This window comes from Notamacropus eugenii, chromosome 1 (genome assembly GCF_028372415.1).
Source record: "Notamacropus eugenii isolate mMacEug1 chromosome 1, mMacEug1.pri_v2, whole genome shotgun sequence".
Taxonomy (NCBI): Eukaryota; Metazoa; Chordata; class Mammalia; order Diprotodontia; family Macropodidae; genus Notamacropus; species Notamacropus eugenii.
In genome coordinates this window covers 483,494,257-483,522,159 of record NC_092872.1, presented here as the reverse complement: position 1 = coordinate 483,522,159, position 27,903 = coordinate 483,494,257, and the positions used below count along the sequence as shown (strand labels likewise).

At 40.8% G+C, this 27,903-nt stretch overlaps 1 protein-coding gene across 4 annotated transcripts in view; it reads left to right on the top strand.

The window, feature by feature from the left end:
- Nucleotides 1-27,903, top strand: part of RAPGEF1 (Rap guanine nucleotide exchange factor 1) — a 190,326-nt gene that overhangs the window by 65,260 nt on the left and 97,163 nt on the right. For 3 of the 4 annotated variants that reach the window (XM_072632772.1, XM_072632770.1, XM_072632773.1), the window contains exons 2-3: nt 24,590-24,729; nt 25,341-25,454. In XM_072632772.1, the coding sequence (XP_072488873.1) occupies nt 24,590-24,729; nt 25,341-25,454 (254 nt within the window). The remainder of the gene's footprint in view (nt 1-24,589; nt 24,730-25,340; nt 25,455-27,903) is intronic. The other variant, XM_072632771.1, reaches the window with a different exon arrangement.

Genomic DNA, 27,903 nt, shown 5'->3' with positions numbered 1-27,903 from the left:
AAGGTTTGCCTAAGGCTTTCCTTCCAACATCCTGTAGGATAAATGAGGCTGATATCTTTGACCTCATTTTATAGATAAGGAAGCAAAAACTCTGACACTCCAGTCCCATAACTAGTAAGTATCAATACTCACTTTCTAACCCAGGTCTCTTGATCATTTCTCCTCCAGGCCTCACTGCATTTTAATAAAAGATTCATTGGCTAGGAAGTGCACGTAATTTAGATGTGTTTGACCTATGGCAACTCAGCTCAAATGTTTTCCTTTTTATGTTCTTAAAGACCTGGGTTGACATCTCATTTGCTTTATGACTCTTGGTAAGTCACTTAGTCCCTCTAAGTCTTAGTTTCTTCATGTATAAAATGGGAATGATAATTACTCCCACCTTACAACGTTGTTATGAGGCTCAAATGTTTGCAAACCTTAAAATGTGAGTTATCCTCTTATTTGTTGCTTTTGTAACCCTTGTTTCAGAAGCTCCTGACACACAGAGTCCAGGAACACTTTGAGGTACTTCCCACTTACCTGGCTCAATGCTCCAACTGAGTTGAACCTGGTAACTTCAACTTCTGGCCTTGATAAAAGGATAATCACCAGCTCCTCTTACTAGCATGATAGATGCTGGCTCACGAGGCTTCAAATCATAAAAGCCTTAAATCTTTAATCATTAAATGAAGCCTTAAAATAATTTTATTTACACAGTTAGAACATAGAAGGGATTTGCAGTAGAGACCAAAAAGCCTCTGCTGCCCTTTATAACCCGAATCATTCCATTAGCTTGGATGGGACTCAGACAAAGTGAGTCAAAAGAAGGATTTGAATTTTGTTTCACCTCACTCACCAAGCTGCTCCTCTACCAGCCTGATTGGTTAATCTTGTTCCTTAGTTTTCCTCAGGATTCTTATTCCTAGCCATTCCTTTAAGAGTCTCCCCATCGGTGGGAGGGGAAGGCGGAAAGCTAGTTCACCCCTTAGCTTCCACCCAGGGAGAGGGCCTTTACCTAGGGATAAGAACCTTTGGTAGGCCCCACCACACTTAGATCATTAGTAATACTTCATTTATTAGTGCTTGATATATTCATAAATTTGTAGGATGTGAGAATTGGAAGAAGCCTGAGAGATCATCCAGTCTAATCATAAGGGTTTCCAGCGTGTCTGAAAAAGGCCCCCTGCAGAAGGTGGTGTTTTAGATGAGTCTTGAAGGAAACCATGGATTTAAAGAGCATTGAAGAGGAGGAGGAAGAGTATCCCAGGCATGTGGAATATAGCCAGGGCACAAGTCCTAGAGATAGGAGATGTGGGGCATTGTGAGAAAAATAAGTAGACTAGTATGACTGGACCACGGAGAGCATGGTCTCTTCAGTTGTGGAAGAAAGCTTCTGATCAGGAAACTGAGCATATTTTTTTTTTTAATGGGGAGGGTTGAGAGGGAGAGAAAATGCTTGTTAAGTGAAAAATTGTAATTTTTTTAAAAAGGCCCTGGGGTGGAGGAAACAATAAAGAGCTAGTAGAAATAGCACTGAGTCTGGAGGCCAAGGTTGTGGAGTTTGAATACCACTACTTATGGCCTCAAAGTTCTAGTCACCTAGGCAGTCTGGGCCCTAATCTCCATATTGGTAAAATGAGGGGATTTAGACTAGATTATCTCAAAGGTCCCTTTCAGTTTGGGGGTTGTTCTGCTTTTCTTTGTATTCTCAAAACTTAGTGCTCAGCTTGACATGTGAGTAGCTATGTAAAAAATATTTATAAATATAAAGCCTGTGATCCTATGCCTGCCCCCTCCCCATCAGTCCCTGTGCACGTGCTTCAGAATCCTACAGACGGGTCTGCCAGACCCAAATATCATTTCACCAGCATGGTTGCTTAGAGGGAGAACACTGAAAAATGATAGGTATTTTTTGTAAGATGCACTGATTTTCCTGATGGGTGAGTCTCATCCAAGATTGAATGGATTAGATAGGGTCTCAGTGCAGCTCACCTGAGAGTCTCTGTTCTTCATGTTATGCATGCCCTCCAGAATTCAGGTACCACTGAACGAGAAGGCTTTCAGAGAGAAAATTTAGTTTTCACAAACTTGGGGGTGCCAGTCAAAGAAATAGTTGTGTCATCCAGTATGCATGTTAAATTCCAGATTCAGCAAAAATGATTATTTGCATTTGCTTAGTATGTTTATCTAAGTCCATCAAATAGTGGGGCAGCCTCTCAGCAGAAAAACAGTCAGAAAACTTCAGCTGTAGCCCGTGCTAGTAAACCAAAGTCACTGTATGATCTAGTCCAAGTCACTTTTTTCTGAACCTCCATTTTTGCCCAAAGTCACACACACATTAGGTTTCAGTGGTGGAATTCAAAACCATTTCCTCAGCTTCCTGTAAAATCCATGTGGTGGCATGCCTCTGTTTTGATCAGAACTGTGGGCACAGAAAATAGGTGATCTCATGATCATGGATGTTGAGCTAGAAGGGATTTTATTAGTGGTCACCTAGTTCAGTGCCCTTATAACACTAGTTTAAAACTTTCAGATCTCAACTTCCTTAACAAGCACTCAATGAGGGCCCAAAGAACTCAGCAAAGTTTTTACCCTTTGATGAAAAGACCCCAACAAGTTTCCAACCAACAGTCATTGAGTCAAAACGTGAGTAGTAGCATAGCCAAGTGACCTTTCTTTGATGTGAGGTAGCCTGAATGAGCTGCTTTATTTTTGGAATTTCCAGAAGAGTATGATTCATCTTCTACATGCAGATCACAGAGTTGAGGTCTTTTCTTTTAATCCATGTGGTGGCATGCTTCTCTGGTGATCAAAGCTGTGAACACATGTAATAAATGATTCATTTGCTGGGTCTTGACATAAGAAAATGACACCAAGATGTGTGTTAAATCACTAGGCAGACATAGAGAGTATTAATACTATCCTCATGCTCTGCTTTTCTATATGTGGTAGGTCTCTAGTAAATGTTTATTGATAATATATAGGACCACAATTATTCTGCCCCAGAGAAAACATCTGACTGAATAGGAAAAGGTGATTCTGAAATGACAAATTCGTTTGTTTTCCTTTGACTTTATGTACTGTTTTCCTTATTATTATATGAATTTGTCACATTAAGAGAAGAAAATGAATATAGTGGATATTCTTGCACACTCTTCCTCCAGGACTTCAATCAGTTGACCTGGGTTCTAGTTTAGATCCCACTCTTGACTATGTGACTCTGAGCGAGCCATCTTCTCTTTGAAGTGACTCTGAGCAAGGCAGCAGGTGGGTTAAATGATGAAGACGTCCCTGGGACAGGAATTTGTCATCGTTAGAGCTCCTGATTTTGAGTAGCTCTGCTGCCACCTGCATGACTCCGGACAAGTTGTGCCAGTTCTCTGCTATCACATGAGAGACTTGGAGGAGATGATTTCTAGGACCTTTGAATCTTTGAGCCTTTGACCTTAGAGTTCCCTCCCACTGGCTCAACTCTGGTAGTTAAGTAAATCCATAAATCAACAACATTAATAATATCTGCTTTGTTTTGTTTTGTTTGTCTACACCTATCATGCCACTGGTGGACTTCAGGTGAATGCAGATCTGCAGCAATTCAGCCCAAACCCTCAAAGAATCACCAGGGGTGCTAAAAGAATCTCCTTTGCATTCTAGATCCTGTTAAGTCCTGTAAGAAATGACTTTAAGAGCAAATAAAAGCATTCTCTGCTGATGTTTGCCATGGAACAGAGATGACTTTTCATGTCATTAAACCTAGATAAGAAAAAATGGCTTGGCCAGGGTCACTCAGCCAGCATGAGTCAGAGGTAGGACTAGAATCTGTGTGGTCTTCCTGACTTGGGTCATCTTCCTATCCACTGTGCCATGATGCCCTGTGATGAAATTAAAACTGTAAAAATAGTAATAGGAATAATAATAACAAATTGCATTTATGTAGCATTTTTAGGTTTGGCTACCTCCATTTCTGATTGTGTATTTCCTGGATGATATCATTTTGCCCGTTTTGACAGTAACCATCACCACCAACATGGGTATAGGACCCATTTATAGTTTATTAAATATTTTCTATTCCTTATTCGTTTGTGTTTACATTAACTCCGTGAGCTACAGGTGTTATCCTCAACATGCAGCAGTCTACCTGCCATTGTCATGTCCTGTTCCTCTCCCCCTCGCCCCCACCATCAACATCACCCTTTAGGTCTCCGACAGTTTCGATTTTTTAGGAACCATGAGGTTGCCCAGATAGGAGAATACGAGCTAATGGCAGCATTTTCCAGTTGCTAGAGATGAACTTTTTTGGTGGAACTTGAACTTTGCCTATTCTATAACCTTTAGGAGAGGAGTGACTGTCAACATCAGCTAAGGCCCCAGGCAAGACTCTTTTGATTTTATCTGCTTGAAGCTAACCAGTTCCATTTTTCACGTAAGAGAGACTCTGGGAAAGAAATGGGATGGGCAGAGAATGTTAGCCAGTGAAGAAATGTAAGTGACCCCTCACACATTTCATTCCCATAGAGGGGGACTCCAGCCCTGACATTAGGTTTAACTGGAAGGAGGACTTTCTCTTAATTTCCCCTTGAGCCTTAGAGACCGAAAGTGTCACTTTGGAGACATGGTCATGTTCCAATTCCTCAGCTCTGTTGGAGAATTCCAGAGCCTTTCACAAGCCCTGGCCTGTCTTGGCAGCCTACTGTCTCTCTCATTTTTCTCCAAGTGATTTCATGAAGCTCCAGGAGCCATCCCTCCCTTTATAGTATTCCAAAGAACCATTGGTTCCTCTTTGGGAACTGAATGATACAAAGGCTCCTTCCACCAACCCCAGACTGGACTCATATGCTATGAAGCTGTAGTCAGAAGGTGGCTGGTGTGGTACCTGGCCTGTAGCCCCTCCCTCCCAGCTTAATCCCTAACTCCAGAATTTTCTTCCAGGGTGGGAGGGGAGAGTGATGAGCTTGCAGGCTGACTTTGAGCCCCACCCATTTCCTTCTTCTCCCAGTGAGCTATTTCTGCGTGGGGTCTGAAACAGCTGGAGGTGGTGTCTCATTCCCTGTTGCTTAGAAAATAAATAAATGAAGACATGCTCACTGACAAACACCCTCCCACCCCCAAAAAGGGCTCCTTTTCTTTCCTCTGGAAGCCCCATAGGGCAATGTGAAAAATAATGAATTCTCTGAGTCACCCAGAGCAGCAATTGCCAGCTTGGAAGGGGATGGGCTCTCTCTTGGCCCAGGGAAGTTGTACTCCTGCAACTGCTGCACAGGACAAAAATCCTACCCCGTCATTGTATAGTGGACCTTTAGTGGGGAGGCGACCATCGGACTTCCTGCTTCCAGATCCTGGCTGTCTTGCCAGTGACGTGATGCTGAAGAATGGGTTCCTTTGGCAGTCCAGGAACGTTGTTTGGATTCTAAAATGTGTGTTCTCCACCTTTTTCCTCTGCACCCTGGCAGCTCTCCTAATGTCCAAGTCCCTCAGAGGGATGTAGGCTGTTACAAACAGCCCCACCTAAAGCACTGACGTTAGGGTGGATCTGCTTCCTGTCTGATGGAGGAGCCTCCACAGGCTTTTTAAATCATTTGACACCCTACAACCCCATCCACTTTCCCCCTTACAGTAGTATTGTTGTTGTTATTAATGATGATAAATTCTTGTTTTAAGTTTTGTTTCATGTTTTGTCTCGGGGTGGGGGGAGGTCTGTATAAACCAGAGAAATTCAGGCCTCTGACGATTTGTGATGCTGGCAGCCTTAGAAATCTCTAGGCTGATCTGCAAGCGTAGTGGAAAGAGCCCTAGACTAAGAATCCATTCCCTGTCGCAACTAACGGGGGTCTGTTAACCTTTGTGGGCCTCAGTTTGCTCATCTGTAAATGAAAGGATTGAGATCAACTTAGCATCTATGATCCTTTTGGGAAAAAATTTTTTTTCTTTTCTGGGTCTTGGTTTTCTTATTTGTAAGATGACAGTGATGCTCAGAGATGGTCACTAAAGTCCCTTTTAGCTGTAATGCTGTGTGACACTGTAACACTATCTGTGTGGTTGAGAACAGAGCAACAGCTAAAAATCTTGGCAGGCCTGGCCCTCTGGTGTGTTTGGGTGGCACTCAGGACCCCCTTTCTGTTCTCTTACAGTTATTCTATGAACAAATTTTTAAAAAGACATGTGAACTGTGTTGTTCTAGAAATGATACTTGGCGGGGTAGGAGGCCTTGAAGCTCATCTGTTGTCACTCAGTGACAGATGACCATGCTTCACAGAAGATGCTCTTAAAAAACAGCTATGTGTTAAAGAGATGGGAAAAAATTATGAAGGTTGTGGTTTAGATGAAAATCCTATAAGACTCATGCACTTATTTCACAAAGAGTTACTGAATTTTTCTTCTGGTTCCTAAGTCCCCTGCCCTAGGGTGGTCCTTGGATCATAAGTCAAGGACCTTAAAGGTTGGTCAATCTAACCTCTTCATTTTAGAATCAATCAATAAGCATTTATTAAATGTTTCCTGTAGTGAGGATACTGAGTCCCCAAGAGGTTAACTTGCCCAGGGTCACACAGAGTTGATAAGTGTCTGAGGACCCATGGAATTCTCTCTGGTCTTAGGATCATAGAATTGTAGATTTAGAGTTGGAAAGCGAAGGAGAAGCCATTGAATCCAACCCCATTATTTTATAGATAACAAAGCTGAGTCTCCAAGAAGCTAGTTGACTTACCCAAGGTCACACAGTAAATGATCAACCAAGGCAGTAGTTGACCTCAGGACTTCCTGACTCTCAGCTTCTGCACCCTTCACATTATGCTTCACTATCTCTCATCTTGAAGGGGATTTGTATCTTACAAACAGACTTAAATTTCAAGAACATACTCATCTGGGCTGGTTTTTGGTTTTTGTTGTTGTTTTTCCGCTAGAGACTGTCAGATGTAACCCATCATGATTAACAAAGTGATTGAAGTGTGCTTGAAAGGAAGAGATTTTAAGAGACAACATACCATCGCCTGACATTAAGACTCTGGGCCTAGACAGAATTAGCATTTTCCTTGACCCAGGGTTTCTTAGAATTAATTGAGCACAGGATCTAGTCTAGAGGTTCTTATAAGTGAAGCCACTTCTCAGAATAATGTTTTCAAAAATAGATATAATTTTGAAAGAAACCCATTATATTGAAATATTCTTATCAAAATAGTAAGAGCTCCAAATTCATGGCGCTCAGGTTAAGAATTCCTGGAGTAGTCCAACTGTGTCTTTTTACAGAGATAAATGAGTATGCTGAAAGTCACTCCACTAGCTCATTCGTCTGGGTCTCAATTTTCCTCATTATAATGACAGTGTAGGTTAGAGAGCTCTTCAAAGATCTGTTCTAGCCCTAACCTTATAATCCTAATTGACTGAGCAGATATTCCCTTCCAGGTCTTCTTCTTCCAAACGCAGAGCGCTAACAAACCCTACTTTTCAGAATCTTTTCGTTGGGTACCTTGTGCAGGAAGAAAAGGGAAAATTTATAGAAGTTTCTAGTCAGATGGACCTTGATCTGTATTGAAGTTTGCTTTTTGTGAAGTTTGGTTTGAAACCTGGGAGTGGAAAGAGTTAAAGTTTTGTCAATATTAGATCTAAATATTTTGTTAAGGCAAAATATGTGTATATATGTATGTATGTCTTCATATATATGTGATTTTGTGTGTGTGTGTGTGTGTGTAACCTTAAAGATCAGACAGGGCAGTCACCTTTTTTTCTTTTTTAACGTGTCAGAAATAAGCCCCAAATGCCTGTGGTTCAACATCATTTCTTCTGACTTCAAATCCCATGGCCTTTTCTACTTAAGCTAGCTTTAGTGTCCTTCATCTGAAGGCAGAATCTTCATCAGTGAGATCTTGGAATGCAAGGCTACCAGTGGAAAATGCTATTTGTACTGCATAGTGCTGCCCTTGAAGACAGACACACACACACACACATCACCACCACCACCACCACCACCACCACCCTCCCCCATTGACTGATCCTTTAGGCTACAGATAAACTAGATGGGTCATTTTACATTTCTGCCTTTGCTGGTTCAGGCTAGAGTTTTAGTTTCTTGTGACCCCAGTAACCCGACAGATAAATAAGTCCTGCACCTGTTTTCAGATTCTGTGGGGTTCTGTTTTTGGCAACCTGTTTGCCAGTCTCAGCAGATGTGTGTACTTTTCAGAACCAAAAAGCATTATCAGATACTCTTACTTGGCAGCTGTAAGGGAGAGGACAGGTAGGATCATTAAAAAGTCTGCATTTGCATCCTTTTGATTTTTTTAAAAATCGTTTGATTAGAAAGACAGCTTGGGGACACTGGAAAGAGCTTTGGACCTGGAGTCTGGAACAACTTGAGCTCAGATTTGGCCTCTGGCTGTGAGACTGTGGGCTGGTTACTTAACCTTTCTGAACCTTCTGTTGCTCTTCTCTAAAGTGGAGATAATTATTCCTGTAGTACCTACCTCTCCGGACTTTTGTGAAGCTCCGTCTATAAAAGCACTTAGCACACCTTAAAGCACTATTTCCGTTAACATCAACTGCCCTTTTTTATTCCATCATAGGCTGGCAGGATAAGGGGGAGAACTTGGTGTTGTAGGAGAACCTGAACACAGGTGTTCTGACAGCTCCCTGAGGCTGTTTCCTTTTTTCTTTTTTCCTTTTTCTTTTCCCCAGCTAGGTGTGCCAGTGCATACAGCTTAGACTTGGAGCCAGGAAGACCTAAATTCAAATTTGACCTCAGTACTTACTAGTTGTATGACCCTGGGCAAGCTGTTTAAACTCTCTCTACCTCAGCTTCATCGGCTGTAAAATGAGACTAATAACACCCACCTCCCAGGATTGTTATGAGGTTAAAATGGAATACTTGGAAATGTGTTGTAAATTGTAAAGTGTATATAAATGCTAGTCATTATTATTATAGTTGTAACTATCTATAAATTGGCAATAATAATCTTTGCAACCTATCTTACTTGGTGGTTGCAACAATCAAATGAGATAATGTTTTTGTGTCCTATCTCATTGACCAACCCCCATGGTAAATAGGTAGCCTTTTTCAAGGACAGAGTAAGAAACCTAGAAGGTACATTAGAGCATGAGAAGCAGTGTGATGTGGTAGATAGAGTACTGGTCTTGGAGTCAGGAAGACCTGGGTTCAAGTCTCTCCTGAGATACTTACTAGATGTGAGGCCCTAGGTAGGTCACTTCCCCTTTCTGACTTGCAAAGTAAGGAAGTTGGATTGAGTGACTTCTAAGATTCCTCATGGCTTTAAATATATCTCCTTTGACCTCTTAGTTTATCATTGTCTACAGGAAATTCTCAATTCAAGGGTCTCTGAATGAATATCCTTCAAAGTCCCTGAGAGAGGCAAACAATCATAGTTGTGTACTGATTACTGAGAACACATGGGACAGGTGTGGGCATGAAGAACTTAGTTACTCAAATTTAGGACAGACCTAAAAATTCTTATTGGCCAGGTATAGAGCTCAGAATCAAAGCATTCAGTAATTTGGCCTCTCTGTGGCCAACACATAGCCTAATGAAGCATTCCTTCAGTGAGCATTTGAAATGGAATGTATCACTAAGGAAGCCTACCAGTGTCAAGTGTCAGACCCCATGAGTTTTACGAAGCATGGATTTACCAGTCTTCCTTATGATCTATAAACTACAGATAGAATATTTTTTGATCAAGTGTTTTGTTAGGAATTTGTGTAGTCATCAGCAGATGGGATTGTGGATCTGGTATTTTTGTCAGCATCACATGTGATTTACCCTTAATAATGATAACAACTCATATTTGTTTTATAGCTTACACAATAGCCCTGTGAAGGACATGGTATAAATAGCATTTTTCAGATTAGGGGGTTAAAGAAAGAGATTAAATGTCTTCCCCACTGTCACAGCTGGTACATGTCGGACCTGGGATTCAAAATTTAGAGATCATTCTAGCGATGAATATAAAACCAAAAGGGACCTTTAAGGTCATTGAGGCCAGTTCCTTCATTTTACAGGTGAAAGAGAACTGGGTCCCAGAGAAGTTAAATGATTTTGTTCATTTTGTGGTAGTAAGTAGAAGAACTGGGCTTCAAACCCAGGTCCTCTGACTCCAAATCTAGCCCTTTGTACTCTACAGATGAGGAAATGGAGGCAGAGATGGGGAGTGACTGGCCTAAGTCACGCACAGATGGTCATTGTTGTAGCTGGGGCTCAAACTCAAACTGAAAGGGACCTTAGATATTAGATAGGACAGCCACCTTTTTTCCCTTCCATATGACAGAAATGAGTACCCAATGACTGGTTCAACATTAGTTCTTCTGACTTTGAGTCCCATTGCCTTTTCCATGTAAGCTTATTGCTGCTGTCCTCCATCTGAAGACAGGCTCTTCATCAATGAGAGCTTGGAATGTAAACCTACCAGTGTGAAAATGATATTTGCCCTTAAGGACAAGGCCCCCATCTGATCTATATCACTTCATCAATGCCTAGCATAGTTTGCTGACTGCAGTTGGTGGTCCATAAATATTGGTATAATTTTTTTAAAATGGTATTTATCAAGGCTTTACTGTGTACAAAGCAGTGGGGCTACAAATACAAAAATGGAGACAGCCCCTGCCCACTGATGGAAGAGACACTGGGGTGGTTTCTGCTGCAAGTCAAATTTCTAGAAAGATCTCATGACCCGTAGGATGTAGCTGCCAAGCACATTGTAATGCACCATCCAGAATGACATTTCCACTGATAAATTACTGTCTCTTTTCAATATTGAATGCCAGGGACTTAAGTGTTGGGAACTTTCTTTTCTGGGTTTTCAACAGATGTAGTTACTGAGGAGGTAGGGGCTTCCCCACTTGCAGAGGCAGTTGCCCAGTGGCATCTCCACAGAGGTTGCTCTCTGGGATGATGACTGCAGGGGCCTATCTGGAAGTAGGGCTGTTGTTCTAGGGACCATTGCCATTCCTAGGGCTCTTGATCTTAACCTGCCCATAGTTGGCCAGTGGGGCAGCAAGGAAGATGATCCCCTTCTCCACAGGGATTACCCGTCTCAATGATGTCGCTGAGACCAGGCACCAATTCATATGAAAAAGGTTAGGGTTTACTTGACCGTTGACATGCTTCATTCATGCACGAATATTTATCGAGCACTGATGCAATGTGCAAAGTATTATATATTACCTGGCTTATTGAATGGCTGAATGAATTGGTGTGATACAGCTCTTAAAATAGTTAACATGATCTTATTGTACACTATAAAAATTTAGATCAAGAGCTGGTAGTAGTCCTACTATTCTGGCCAATCCATATTGGAAGTTTTGGACATCACATTTCAAGAGAGATATTGACAAACCAGAGCAGTGTTTTTGAACCTGCTCTTACTGAATAGAGGAAAGATCTGGGCTTGGAAAGGTCAGGATACAAGAAGGTGGAAGAGAAGGGCTGGGTTTGTTTTTAATACTGCATATTCAGAAATAAGGATCTTAGGTAATAAAGTTTTTTGAGACCAGAATAATTTGCCATGGTTATTGTTCTTTGGAACAATACATTGCATTCTGGGTAACTCGCATACTGACAGGTCCAGAAACTATGTTTTAGGAGAAACAAGTAAAGGAGGTGAGAATGTATAACCAGGGGAAGAGGAAACTTAAGGAAACCTGTTAAAATTTCTTTCAAATATTTTAAGGGTTTCTGTGAACATAAGGGAACAGACTCATTTTGTGTAGCTTCAGAGATCAAAGTGGGAATAGAAAAGAGGTTTATTTCTGTTTAATATAAGAAAGATCTTTTTAACTATGAAAACTGCCTGACAAAGGAATGAGTTGTCTCTGGAGATACTCAGTGGAGATTAGGTGGGTCATCTGTTGTGAAGGTTGTACTCTGAAATCCATTCTAACACTAAAATCTGTATTTCAGTAATACACAAACATATGTGTGTATGATGCCACACTGTGGCATGGAGATGACTTTGGGTTCTCAAAAGCTATACCAGCTGAACCCAACCTCTGGCAGTTCTTATCAGTCTGGAAAGGCTTTGAGTATGGACACCTGCCATCTGAGTCGCTCCCTAGCTAATTTTGAAGAGGTTTATGACCAGATCGGCCCCAATGTGATGGATTGTTTTCTAGTAATTACTATGAAAGACCATCTACTAAGTCACATAGGGGTTGCACTTTATGTGGATGAAAGTGATTCACACACTTGATAAACTCACCCAATCAGGGACTACTGCACTCTACACTCTACACTACTACTTGTAGTCAGTCTACAAGTCTTTATTAAGCACCTACTTACTATGTGCCAGGCACTGTGGCTATAAAGAAAAAAAAACAATCCCAATTCTCAAGGAGCTCACAGACTAATGGAGGAGACAACGTGCAAACACTTGTGTACAAACAAGAAATAAACAGAATAAAATAGAGGTAATCAGATGGCAGAAGGACCATCATTTTCTGTTGCACACAAAGTGTGACTAATTAAGGGGTTTTCCTGAGGTGAGGTTTGAGGAGTCATTCTTAGCACTGAATAACCATATTTTTTTTTTTGTATTCTCATGTCACAAGGAGTTTAACTATCCTGAACCCCACCATATGTGGGTGAATTCTTCTAACATGACTCTGTGTTTCATTCTGACTTTATGGGAAAAAATGCTGTCATGGGAAATCCTGGTAGAATTCACATACATTTGATTAACTGTCCTTTTATTGTACATTTGCCCTTCATCTCTTCCCATTCTCCTGTAAGGTAGGTAGTGTTTATACCTTGGAACAACTAGGTGGCACAATGGATAGGCCACTGGACCCAGAGTCAGGAAGGACTTGATTTCAAATTCAGCTTCAGTTTCCTCATCTGTAAAATGAGGATGATAATAAATAGCACCTGCCTCTCAGGGTTGTTGTGAAGATCAAATGAGATAATGCTTGTAAAGCATTTACCACAGAGCCTGGCGCATGGTAGGTACTATATGAATGCAGTGATGGTGGTGGTGTAGTGGTGGTGGTGGTGATGGTGGTAGTGTTCGTGGGAAAGCTTTCCTCATTTGTATTTGTAACCAAACCTTTGAATGTCTTCTGTCCCTTTGTGTCCCTTGCACTATTAATCCCTTCAAATTTAAGCTTTCATGGAACTGCTTCTTCATCTCACCTCCACTTCTTCATCATCTATTTGCTCTTCAACCCTTTCCAAATCTGGCTTCCATACCCACCACTAAAGAAACCATCCTCTTAAAGGTTAACAGTGACCTTCTTATAAGTAGCTGACATTTTTATCAGAGCCTTGATCAGTTGGTACAACATTGGACTTGGAATTAAGAAGACCTGTGTTTGAGTCCCTTTTCAAACACTGGCTGTGTGTACAACTCTGGGCAAGTCATTGAACCTCTCGGAACCTCAAGTTCCTTATCTGTACAATGGCCCCTACCTCACAGGATCAAATTAAATAACAAAGTGCTTTGCCAACCTTAAGTAGTTGTCAGCTGTTATTATTAATGATAGTAATAAGGTTTTATTTAGTTAATTCTGGCTTTATAATAATAGTTCCCATTTAAAGCTTTAGAGTTTATCGAGCACAGTGAGATGAGTAGTACAAATATTATTGTCTGCATTTTACATATGAGGAAATTGGCAAAGCCACTTATCCACAATCCCACCAGAGCCAAGACCCTGCTTTCTGACTTCAAGTCCATTGCTCTCAACATTACCATTTGCCGCCAGCCTGTGAAAGGTTCAGAGATTTCAAGGCACATTACAGAAAGCCTTACCCTAAACTGACCTTTACTAGGTTTGTTGATAACAAATAAACCACTAACAGAATATTCATTTATAGGAAAAGGCCTTGAATTGGGTCTAGGCCATCCAGTTGGTCTGCATGGTGCTGTGGATTCAAGGCTTTGTACTGCGATGGTGGGAGCTCTGTGCTTCAATCCAGTGGGAGCCAAGTCTAGCTGCCTTCCCAAACTCCTGTCCAGAGTGGGTCAGACAAGCCTAAACCGTTTGGCATATTTTCTTTGGAGTCAGAGCCTGACGTAATGAATATATTCGTTAGTCATTTTAGATCAGGGGTTCTTAACTTGGAGTCAATTTTTAAAATATATTTGTAATATGTATATACATACATACGTATATATCAGTATAATTTGTTTCCTTCATAACCCCTATGTATTTTATTCTAATTCATTTAAAAATAGTATACTGAGAAGGGTTCATAAGGATTCATGACACAAAAAAAGGTTAAAGATCCAGATGTTTCTCTCTGCATGTCTTCCTCTCTTTCCCTCCAGGTGAAAGGGCTAATCTAACTGAAAATAAATCTCTCCCTCTATCCTCATCAAAGGTACCATTTAGACAAGCTCCATATTCTCTTGCAGAGAGAATGTCTGTCAGAAGGAGTGTATGGGGTGTATTATAAAACACTGCCCTTGAAACCAGGACTAAGAAGACAGTTCTCTTGCCTTGTAGTTGAGAGCTTTCTGCCTTTTCCTGTGAAGTCTGAACTAGACACGTGCCGACTTGGGGGAGACAGCCATGTAGTCCTCAATACAGCTATGACTCAACAGCTGGAAGCCATCCAAGTCCAGCCTCTTGAGGATCCTTTCTTTTAGAAGAAGGATGGACTGAACAGCCACAAGATCAGCATTTTTCAACTTGAACGAAAACAGCCAGTAATCTCAAGGACCTAGTGAGTCCACAGAGAAGGAATTTGAAGTGTTAGTTTGCCTTTTAAATCATTCCATGCTAGAAGAGAAATATCCTGGCAGATGTAATAGAGAATAAGAAAGCACCAGGAGAGGGAGGTTTCACTTTTGGGAAAGTAGCCAAAAACTAATGAATCTCTTTGTCCTTGACTCCCTTCCCCAACATTCATTCACATTGCCTTGACATTTTACATAGGGTCTGCTAAAATGGCATATAATATATTAATAGAGTAGCCAAAACCCAGAGCTCTGCCCAGAGCGGCTTTGAGGTTCTAAAGCTATGTCTGTAGCCAGAGCATTCATCACCTCTGGGCAGGTGCCCCAAGGAAGCCATGGGACAACCTTCAAGCCATTCTGTGTGACTACAAGTATTTATTATGAGCCTTCTGTGTGAAAGGTGGGGTACATTAGCAGGTCAGCCTACCATCCTAGCCTTGTGACGCAGACATATCACTTAATCTCTGTATGTCTTTCTTACCCTCCCTTCCCTCCCCCCATCTGAGAAAAGATTAGATTAGATCGTGAGATCCTCAAGATCTTCAAGGGCAGGGACTGTCTTTTACCTTTCTTTGTATTCTCTCCCTCCCCCACCCTCACTTAGCTACTGCCTGGCGTGTAGTAGGTACTTAATATAAATTGTTGTTGACTGACCAACTGACTCTAAGTTTCAGAGCAGCTGCTGACCTGCATTAGAGGGAATTTCTTCCTTTGCCTGTGAAATCATAGGTCCAGTCCAAAAAACAAAAAACAGTTCAGATGGTATAAAATGCTTGAGATGGAAGGACAAAATTGAAACAGTCCTCCTCTTGAAGGGTTTATATCCTACTGAATTGTCCCATCTCCCTGAATTTTTTTTTAGCCAGAGATCATGTAAATCCAGTGTAAGTTGAATGTGAGAGCTGTTAAAGGGTAAATAAAGGTGCTATCAAGACCTCTCTCTTTTACTGGCTTCTTGTGTCACACAGTGAACTTCCCCCCATCCTTCAAAAGCCTTCCCTTAACTGTTCTCCCCTGTCCCACTGCCATCCCATCCAGGAGTGTGCTGGTAAATGTGTAACAATGGGTTATCCAAAACCACGACACACTTTTATGGTTAATCTGCATTATTGACATTTTCTTCATCGCTTTCTTAAGTCTAGACAGTCAACAGAACAATAAATCAAGCTCTGATTTGTAGTGTTTGCCAATTTTCTGAGGAATAAATGCTCACGTTGAGAATTTAACAATCTCTCTCAAGCCTGGCTGAGCTGGCACCAGCCCACCCTTGGCGATGTCCTTCTGTGCCTTCACTGTTAAATCTCTCAAATTAGATGTGTATGTCCATGCCATACCTCTACTTCCTCATCACCTACCCCATCACTCTTCAGCCCTATTTCTACTCTAGCTCCCACAGCCACCACTGTAGTGAAGCCATCTTCTCAAAGGTTAGCAATGACCTCTGTAGAAGTAGCTGACGTTTCTGTCGGGCCTTAAGGTTTACAGGTGCTTTAACTCATTAGAGCCTCCAAGTAGCCCTGTAAGTAGGTATGACAGGCATGATCATTCCTGCATCACAGGCTTAATCAGTTCAAGCTAAGATACCAGTACATCTAGAGGAGGCTGTGAGTTCAAGCAAGAAGTGAGCTGTCAGTATGCTACTTTTTGTGTATCCCTGTCCCTATATACTCATCCTTCAGAGAGTCTCCCTAATACATTGAAGGCATATTGGTTCTTTCCATATTTCAGGAGTGCCAGTGTGCCCTCCAGTTCAGTTCATCTACTGAAAGGCATTATGCTATAGAGTGTAGAACTTAGGCTCAGGACCTGGGTCTTCATGAGTCCTGCCCCTGGCCTTTGACATGTCAGTTCCCTCTATGAAATGGGGATCATAAGACCTGGAATACCCATCTCCCAGAACAAGTAAACAGAAGCAAATCTCTAATTGGCATTTCTATATAAAGGTTCTGTATAAAAGAACATTTCTGTACACCCAACCTTATGGTCAAACCAGATTATTCTTCCACAACGCGCTCTCTGCTTTTCCTGCTCTATGTCTAGGATGCCCTGACTTCCCACCTTGATAGCTTTTAAAACTTGGCTTACATGCTACCTTGTCCAGGAAGTCTGCCTGCTGCCGCTCCCTTCCATCAGTAAGGATCTTTTATACCTCAAGTGAATAGCATGATAAATTTAGGAGAGTCCGAGGTAGAAATACTGAATCCCATCCCCCAGTTCATATCATTTAAAACCTGGGTGACCTTGATTTAGTTATTTCTGTTCTCCACACATCAGTTTCCTTATTGCAAAGTAACACCATGGAAAAACTAATGGATTTGGAGACAGAGCACCTGGGTTCAGTCCTGCCTTGGAAGCTCCCTTTTTAAAACTTTTTTTTTAAGGAACAACAATCTTTTCTTTCCCACTTCTTTCCCATTGGAAAAAACCAAAACCCTGTAACAAACAAAATGTGTCAAGCAAAAATCAAGCAAAAAGAAAAAAAAATTCCTGTATTGCATGTGTAAAAAAAAAATCTTTTCTTCTCCTTCTTCCCTGTGTGATCTTGAATGAATCCCTCAGCTTCTCATCTGGTCAAATGAGAGGGTTGGCCTAGACAGCCGATTTCAACATCTCAGTCTATGCTGCTGTGGCCAGATGCTCTCTGAGATCCCTTTTTGCTCTAAGCCCTATGAAATTACACTTATTATTAGGTCTCATGGGTCTCACCTTTCTTGCCAGTTGTGTGACGGTGGGAAAGTCATTTAACCTCTCCAAATCTCAACCAACCAAAAAAGTTATACACCCTGAAGATGAAATCCCCAAATCTCCAACAGATTGTTACCTCCATGTTTCTGTGTCATATTTCTCTAATAGGATCTTGCCCATAAGGACAAGAACAGGTGTTCTTTCAACCTTGTATCTTGTTTGAATGGTACTTTGCTCACTTTTGGTACTAAGAAATGCTTGTTGAATACAGTTGAACTGAGATCAATCTCTGCTATAGGGTGTTTAACTTTTTGAATTATATTAGGACAGGGTCAATAACTCCCTTTAGACTCAAATTCCCCTGGAACTGCTCCTCTTGTTCGTACAGCCACATGAGACATTTCCCCCCATTAGTATGGGATAGACCCATATACTTTGTTTTGAATTTAACTGATTTGTGTTTTTGTAGACTCTAGCTCACTTGAGAATCACAAGGCAGTTTCTGGACATTATTAGCCAAATAGTTGGGAATTTGTTCTTTTCTTGGGTTAAAAACAGTTAGGACTTCTTTTCAAAGCAAATGTCCTCCACTGTGTAGTAACTGTGCCAAACGCTTCTTTTGTAAGGTGCATGTTCTGTCACCAGCATCACAAGTCCAAGCATCCTTAGTGACTGCATCACATTCTTTTTCCACTTCTTAGCAAAGTGCAGTGTCTCCTCACCTATCATAGCTTGCTATTCATGAAGGTAGTTCAGGGCAACTGAATAATAGCTGATCAGTTTACCTACTTGAAAACATATGCCTGCTTTGGTGAGAATTTTACCACGATTCTTGATGAATTTCTACTGTGAAAACTGCATGCCTTATCTTAAGTTGGAATTTATTAGATTCTTAACTCTCTTGGTTCACTTTACTATGAATTCATCTCAGTCTCTTTTACTAGTTCATCATCCATCTTCCACCCCTATCAACACTCTTTCTCCTTTATGATCTCATCTACTCTCATTTGTTCAGGTATCATCTCTGTGCAGATAACTCTCAAACTAATTATTAAATCCATATCATAATCAAATCCAACCATAACCTTTCCATTGAACTCCATTCCTGCATCATTAATTCCAGCTGGACATTTCTTCCCAATGGTTCTATATGGGGGTGTCTTAAACTCAGTGTGTCCAAAGTGGAATGTATTATCCCCCACTATGGCTATCTTTCCTCCAGACTCCCTAGTCACCCAGGTTACCCGGGAGTTATTCTTTATTCTTTCCTGTCCCTCAACTTCCCCATCGAATCAGTTGCGAATTGGACTTAATATGGACTCAATGTCCATACATCCTCTAGCATCCATTTCCTTATTACAGAGTGGTTCAATGGAAAGAGTGATGGATTTGAAGTGGATTCAAGTCCTGACTCTGCTGCTTCCTTTAAAAAATTTTTTTCAGTGAATGAAAATCTATTTTCTACCCCTCCCATCTCCCTCACATTGGAAAAAAGAAAAAAAAAAGCAAAACCTTGTAACAAATACACATAATCTTAATAGCTCCTAACAGTTTCCTTACTTCCCTAAGGAATCCATACTCCCTCCATTTGCCAGAATAGGCTTCCTACGGCATATGCTTGACCATATCACTATTCTGCTCCAAAGCCTTTTAGGTTTCCCTGTTGTCCTCAATATAAAATACAAACTCCTTTACCTTTTATGTGAGGCACTCTGCCCTCTGCATTGTACTCAAATACTGAGATGGATTTGTGCATTTGTAAAGGTAGATATTTCCTCTAGCAATGCACAGCACAACTCATGACTGCCCATCTCATGTGACTCTTGTTCATATGTTTGCCACAAGTTTGTCCATTCTGTATGCTTAGGGAGGAGGGAATGTTTCTCACTTTTTTCTGGCAAAAAATATACTAATAGAGCCCATAGATAAACCATCATTTATCCATGTGACTCTCACCACAACTAGCCCAGCTTCTTTTCCAATTACATATTTCTTTGATGATGCCCTTTATTACAACAAAAACTGACCTATATACCTACTCTCCACTTACGTAATTTTTTTTTTTTGTGAGAATAATTGACATCTTCATCCTTAGTGAGGATATTAGTAGGGAAGAGGCAAGCTTTCACAGATGATGGTCTACATTAGGGCTCATCTTTGTCATCACAGAATTGACTGGCAGATGGAGAGAATATAAGATCCCACTGTGCTTTTGTTTGCATTTGATTTAGTAGCAAAATGCTGTAGTTAAAGCTGTCTTCCAGCAAGGTGTTTTCCATATGTACGTCACAGGATTATAGAGTTGGAGCAAGAAGGGAATGTAAAGTCATCTGTTCCAGTCCACACACCATTTTACAGATGAGGAAACTAAGACCCAGAAAAGTTAAGTGATTTTTCCAAGGTCAAACAGATATTTCCAAGTCCTCTTACAAGGAAAGAACATTGCAGGTGTGGGGGCCAGCCTATGCAAAAGCCTTGAGGAAAGGAGATATCATGTGAGAAGCAAAGCAAGTGGTACAATTTGGCCAGAACATAAGAGTGTATGCGGGCAGAATGATGTGAAATGAGTCTAGAAAAGTGGACTGGAGCCAGATCATTAAAGGCTTTTAATCTTATTTTTATTTTCAGTTCCAATTTCTTTCTCTCCTTATCCATTGAGAAGGCAAGAAATACTTTACCCATTATGCATATGAAATCATGCAAAATATTTCCACATTAACCATGTTCTGGGGCAGAGCAGGACAGGAGGAAAGCAAGAAAAATAAAGAAAGGGGGAAAATATGCTTTATTATTTACTTCAAATACATTAGTTCACTATGTGGAAGTAGATAGCATTTAACATCATGAGCCCTTTGGAGTTGTGGTAGATCATTGTATTGATCGGAGTTGATTAGCTTTATAATATTGATATCACTGTGTAGATTGTTCCCCTGGTTTTGCTTGCTGTGCATCAGTTCACTGTGCATCAGTTTATACAAATCTTTCCAGGTTTTTCAGAAACAATTCCCTTCATCGTTTCTTACAGCACAATAGTATTTCTTCACACTCATATACCATAACTTGTTCAACCATTCCCCAATTAATGAGCATTCCTTCAGTTTTCAGTTCTTTGTCACCACAAAAAGAGCTGCTGTAAATATTTTTATGGATCTGTGTCCTTTTTCTTTTTTAGCCTTAAAGTCAAACCCTTGGTAGAGAATATTGTTAAGTTAGAATGCCTGCTGCTGTAATCCATGTTGGAAAGTTCAATTCATGACTTTACCTGCCTTCTTTAGCACAAGGCAGTGATATGTGTCAGGGTGAACTGAAATAACTGAAACTTCATGGAAAATTCTGAACATGTGATTTTTGGTGTCCTTTATGTTTGTGTGGTCATGTGTGGTGTTTTTTTTTTTTTTAAAGAAATTTTGTTCAGTTGTATCTGACTCTGCATGACCCCATTTGGGATTTTCTTGGCAAAGATACTGGAGCAGTTTGCCATTTCCTTCTCCAGTTCATCTTATAAATGAGGAAACTGAGGTAAACAGGGTTCAGTGACTTGCTGGGGGTCATACAGCTAGTTAGTGTCTGAGGTCAGATTTGAACTCAGGTCTTCCTGATCCAGGCCTGCCAATTTAATCCACTTTACCACCTAGCTGCCGCTGTTAATATTGTAGTCACTAATAAAGAAACGACTTCAAAGCCTCTGGTACCTTATATACAAAGAAAGGAAAAAGACAATCCCTCCCCTCAAGAGCCCACAATCTGATGGGAGAGATATTATGCAAATAACTTAACAAACAATTAACAGAGGGAAGGTACTAGAATTAAAAGGGATCAGGACAAGAAAAGGCTTTAGGCAGAAGGTAGGATTTTAGCCAGAACTTGAAGGAGGCCAGGAAGACCAGGAGGGAAAGATGAGGAAGAAGGGTATTCCATGCACACTGGGACACTGAAAATACCTGGAGTAGGGAGATGGAGTAAGAGCCAGGAGGTCAGCGTTGCTGGATCAAAGAATGAAAAGGGAGGAGGGGTTGTGTAAGATATAAAAAGGGTGGAAAGCCTCAAGCTTCATGTGGAAGAAATGAAGAGTAAACCTTGTCATTAGGGATTGCTGGCCATTTATGGTATCCGTGTCATATATGTAAGTAATAGTCTATCTTTAAGGTACTTTTTTAAGTTTCAGAAGACTTTTGAAGTAACCTGTAATTCTGAATTTGTAGGCCCAATAAGAAGTAAACATGGTTCTGCAATTTATATATGAAGGATGTAAGTAAAGATCCGGGAATAGTTAGATGGAATTATGTAAGTAGATTCAGTTCCAATAATCTTATTATAGTACATACTGTCTATAGGCCACTATAGAGATAGGCTAAGTGTTGAAGAGACAAGTAAGATACCGTTCATGGACTCAGGGACTTTACAATCTAATAGGATTGAATTGGTAGGAAATGGAAATTGGAGGCAGTAGCAGCCTATAGCCCAGCACTTGATAAGACTTCCCTGATCAATATAATTTCAGTAAGAATTTGCCATCAATAAGTAATGGAAAGAGCTGAGGAGACCCAGACTTGTAGCCCAGTTTCTTGTCTTGGCTCAGCCACTAAGTCTCTATGTGACTCTGAGCAAGTCATTTTCCTGTCTGGGTCTCAGTTCCCCCATTTATAAAATAGGAGTGAGTTGAATTGATCTCTAAGATATCTTTGACTTTCTTTGTTCTAAGATTCTTCCAGCTCTGATGTGCTTCTACAAAATATGTGTTTGTGATGTCCCGTGAATAACGGGATGAATGGGTCAAGGCCCGGGAGGGAGTGGGCAGGTGATTCGGAGGGATGGCAATGTGCCCTGAACTGTGATTGTGGCTTATACCTGCACTCATGTTCCTGCCCTGTTACCACTGGAAGGCTCTTCCTTCATAGAATTAAATTGTATGACAAATAAATAGTTGGAATGGTGTAAGGGTCAGCACGTACAAGATCAAATATAAAATCCTCTATTTGGTATTCAAAGCCCTTTGTAGCCTGCCCCAAGTCCCTTTCCACCCTTTTTATATCTTACACAACCCCTCCTCCCTTTTCGTTCTTTGATCCAGCAACGCTGACCTCCTGGCTCTTACTCCATCTCCCTACTCCAGGCACTTTCATTGACTATCCCAGTGTGCATGGAATACCCTTCTTCCTCATCTTTCCCTCCTGGTCTTCCTGGCCTCCTTCAAGTTCTGGCTAAAATCCTACCTTCTGCCTGAAGCCTTTTCTTGTCCTGATCCCTTTTAATTCTAGTACCTTCCCTCTGTTAATTGTTTGTTAAGTTATTTGCATAATATCTCTCCCATTAGATTGTGAGCTCTTGAGGGGAGGGATTGTCTTTTTCCTTTCTTTGTGTCTCCAGCGAGTTGAGCACAGTGCCTGGCACGTAGCAGGCTTTTAATAGATGTTTATTGGCTGATAGCTTGCTAGCCGACATTATCAAAACCTAATTCTGTACCAGCTAATGCTGACTTTAATTTCCGTTTTAAAATAAACAGATAACAAAAGAAAACCCAAAACTTTTTGCCACTTGATTATTTGTGTGTAATGATGAAGCTGGGTAAAGACTATTAAATTCTATGGTAGGGGAGATTTATGATAGATATAGTATTTCCTTCAAATGATGACTCTAAGACAGTGATCCTTACATTCTTGTGGAAAGAAGGCTACTAGAACTATATTTCAGTCTAATTCAGTAGTTGTATATTTTCTTTTCATATTGATATGATCTCAGTCCTGTCTCACTCCTAAGCTACAAGCAGAATCCTGAATCTTGGCTGGTCCAGCTCCAGACCCCCATTCTAGATGAGGTTGGACTCTAATTTAGGTAGGCAGCCAATAGCAGAGAAAATGGAATTTCTTTCCCAAGTTTGGTACTAAAAGGGACCTGCCTATAAACTTCCTCACTAACATCAAGGCAAAACCATGAGATTTCCCTTTCTCCCTTCCACATATTCACACCCTCTGTTCATTGTAAACCTAATCTCAGCTTTGCTACTTTTCTGAATGATCATTTTTCTGGATATCAGTTTTCTCATTTCTAAAATGAAGGTTTGGATTAGTTGATCATGAAGGTCCCTTTCAGCCCTAAATTCTATACGTTTATGATTTCATAAGACAGACATTTTCTTATGTTTTGCCCTCCTACCCCCAGCTATTCCTTTCAGAGGTCTTTTCTAGTGAGGAGCGTCTTATAGAGGAGTTGTGACAGAAAAAAACCTACCTTTCTCAAGCTACAGCTGTGACTGAATTAGTCTAGCCATGTAGTGTGTAGCTGGTCAGTCTGAGGTTTGGTGCTATTACAGTATTTTTATACTTTACATCTTATCAAATGGATGATCAGTCTAGCCTTCTCCTTACTGTTGGGCCAAAGTGCAGCTCATTCCTAGATAACTCCCAAAGTCAGATAGCTTATCTAAAGTCATCCCTCTTTCTGACTAAGGGATAGCTATTAATGAGATGGACTTGAACTTTGGGTTTGTTGCTCGGGCATACTGATATGTGTACATTGGCTATTTAAGTTTTATTTAAATTTTTTATAAGTTACAGAAAAATGAAAAGATTATTCTTCATAATCTAAAATGTTACATAATTCCTTCTTGCTGTCTTTTAGCATTGCCTCCATTCACCCAACTCAGGTTTTTGACTCAGTTTCAATGTTACCTTGTCTTCTGTGATGTCTAAATAGAAAATTTCTTTTGTTTCTGAACGAGGAGGACCAAGTACTGGACTGAGAACCAAGAGACCTAGGGATGGGTTTTTACTGGAGCTCTGCCACCTACCTAACTGTGTGATCTGGAGGCTACCCATTCCCCTCTCTAGGTCCCAATTTCCTTATCTATAAAAAATGAGGAGGTTGGACCAGATAACCTCTAAGAACCTTTTCCAGCTCTAGCATTCTATGAGCCTGCTTAAGCATATTCTTCCTTCTTGATGTGTTCATTGGAAATCAATAAAGTTATAAGGATCTAATCTAATGATCTATTTTAAAAATTTTCTCAAATCCCTTTGCCTTCTCTCCCAACTCTACAAGCCAAAGACACCAGCCTACAAGGAGATTGCTGGGACTAAGATGTCTCAAAACAAATGTATTACATTGAGTTTTTTTTTCCCTTTCCCTGTCCAAGAAATCGGACCTGTCAGAACAGCCAGAGAGACTGTATATGTTGCTCACTGCCACAAGCAGCAAGCTTAATCTGGGTCATTCCCCTCCTCACTCATAGTGCTTCTACCTGGGATTGTTTTCAGATTCTCAGCGCTCTCATCTCTCCTCCTTCACCATGAAGTTGATGGACAAATTTCACTCACCCAAAATCAAGAGAACACCATCAAAGAAAGGAAAACCAACTGATGTGCCTGTGAAAACCCTTGAGAAACCTGTGAACAAAGTAAGTAGACAGATGGGGCTTCTCTGCATCTTCTCTTGGGTTAGTCTTGCTCGCCTTTACCTGCTGGGATTGATAGGGGCTTCTGCTGTTTTTAAATTGCATTCCCCAGAAATGTTCCTTCTAGCACTTTGCACCTATTCCATAGTATTTCATTATTTTAGGAGATGGCTTCTGAGTTGCTATAGTATGAACCATCTAGATGGTCAGTGTGTTTAATTTTTATCAAAAGCAAGCTCAGTTGGCCCAAAACCATTCTCCTTTTCTAGCTTTATAATCCTTTGGGCATTTAAGCAACTCTTTGTGGAATATGCCTCATGTTCACATCCCTCTGGTGCCACCACCTCCCCACCCCAAAGTTTCCTACATTCCCATGCGTACAAATGCACCACCATGGAGTTTATGATTTCCAGATCATCTCTTGGCTTTAGGGTGTGTGCTTTTAAAAATGCAAAGTCTTTGAACCTTAGCCAAAGATGTCCTCAATTGCTGGTAACCTCAACAGGGAGAATCCAGCAGATGTATTGAAACAGCTGCTGATGTTGTCAACCCCTCCCTCCAGCCTAAAATGGCCATTTCAAGCCCTGTAGGAATCCAGGTTTCCTCTCTTCCAGGAGGCCACAGACAATTTTCTACCAGAGGGCTACCCTCCTCCCTTGGATCTGGATCACCAAGCAGTACAATTTATGTCCACCAGTGCTGTGGTTCCCAGGTCTCAGAGGCAGAAGGTTAGTGTGACATTAAGAACAATTGGGGTTGCCTTCTACTTCAGTGAACCCTGATCCCATGTTTGGGGGGGATTAAGACTATCTATTTCATCTTTATGTATTGGGTTCTCTGTTTTCTCAGGGCTGGGTGGTAGCTGTGGGTTCAAAGAGCACTAAGGGAATAATTCAAAGGGGCCTCAGATGCCATCCTAAGATAAAACAGAGAACTGGCAGCCCAATGATCCTTGGACAGTCCGCCATGCTTCCATGTGCAACATGCTGGAATCCTTTCAGTTGTTGGGTTGTGTGAGTTACTCTTTGGAGTCTGTTCTTGGTAAGTGGGTGTGTTTCATCTCTCAACAGCTGTTTTTCCCAAGTACCAAAATTGTCTGAATAGCTTAGAAGGGAGTAGGACATTCTGGGGAGAGGGGAGGAGGGAAGATAAGGGTTATAGTCAGGGAAGGCCTTGTATCTTTTAAGGCCTTGAACTTCACAGGCAGAGAATGAGTCTGGATTAGGATGTGAAGAGGACACAATGGGTTCACAGAGGCTATGCTGGCAAAGTGAAATTCCAGTAGTACCTTCTAAACTAGAAGGGCTATCCATCCAGGTTCTAGTAATAGACATTATGTGCTCTTCAAGGACCACTGGAGTGATTATCCCCAAAAGGCTGGCCAGTTGATAATCATTTTTTTACCTGTGGTGACCCATCCAGAAGAACCTGCTTCATATTGGAGGTATACTGGAGATCACATTTGTGGTCAGCAGTTAATTAGCATAATTAATATCTTCATACTGACTTGAAACTATAGCAGTATTTTTTTAAAAAGCTTAATGGTTCAGGACAAAAATCAAATAACCCTTACAAAGACACAAGCTCAAGTGACTGTCAGAGGTGGATTTATAGCAAAGGGTGTCCCAGCCATCGGTGAGCTCCGAGCTGGCCCATAAATGTTAGTCCTTTACATTTTCATTTGACCTCGAGTTTTGGGGTGTGAGTGTTTTTCCTTTTGAGATTAATTTTCAGAGTATCTTAAGAAAATACTAGTTAACTTCGTGGCAGTAATCGGGGAGGGAGGTGGAGGAAATTTTATTGCCTTATTATAGTAGAGTGAATTTTTGTATGAACTTTCCCCGGAGCAAGGGGGAATCATAGGATTGAAAGTGGAATACTTAGATTTTGCAAGAGCTGACCTAAAATCCAGATTGCAAGACCATGGTTAAGTAGTAAAGTGGGAGATTTGGTCTGTGCCACAATTATTTTTTTATTAAAGCTTGTCTAGCAGTCTTTTAGAGGAACATTTAGCATTAACCTCTGAGGAGAGTGCAAGACATCATATTGCATCAACCTAGAAAGAAAATGATTCACTAACGGCCGTGTTCGAGCTTTGCCTGGAGCCTGTTGAAATATTCTTGGGCTTACTAGTAGTACACACGAGCCCTTTGGCTTTTGAAAGGAATAATGTCTGCTTAAAGGAGCATGGGCATACTGGATATTCTTCTGTCTTTACTGTGCTCTTTATCATCATCTGCCAATTCACTGCCTGCCAGAGAGTGTTTTCACATACATCTGAGTGTATGGAAGCTTTATTTTTTGACACAGAGAACTTTGGATGCAAAGCTGTTTCAGATGCTTTATTGTATGTATAGGTGAGGAAAAGGGGAAAATAGATGTTAGAGTGTCATTTACTTGGTGGGAAATCCTGAAAAAAAAAAATCAGGCAGATGGTCTGAGCTTGGGGGAAGGCAGAAAGAAAAGGCAGAGGCTTCTCAAGGTGCAGAATGACTCATGAGAGAGGAAGATAGAAAATTAGCCCGAGGTTTCAAATAATATTCTTTGGCCCAGTTTAATTCCTTTTTTGTGATTATGCCTCTTTAAGGGGGTGAATCGTCATAATCAGCTGATAAGCCACTTGAGTGATTGTGCTGGACAAAGTAAATATAACAGGGCATTTTTCTAAATCCACATATACAGTGGGAAGATAAGGACAGCCCAGGAAATATTAGGGCGTCTGCCAGACCATTCCAAAAAAGATTTTTAGGATTTCTTTGTTGTTTGAGATTCAAAATGGTTGTATTTTGATTAATTTATGCACTTAAATATTTACCTGTGGAGAATATGATAATATGATAATAAAGAATTTGCCATAAAGCAATTCTATAAGCTTTTCAGCATTTTAAAAAAGAAGCCGTAAGATGAAATAGAGGAAAAAATGAAATAAAATAAACAGAGCCCCAAAGAAGAGTAAGACCCAGGGAGATTAAGCCTTCCAGTGCAATCCAAACGTATTCCCGGCACTGTGCTAGGCACTGGGAATAGGAAGACAAAAAAGGAAAAGCAGGCCACGCCCTCAAGGAACTTAGATTCGCCTAAAGACAAACGGAAGCTCAAGGTGATTTGAGTAGGACTGTGGTGTACAGCACTGAGCAATGATGGGTGCTGCCAAGTAGCTTCCTTTGGATAGATCGT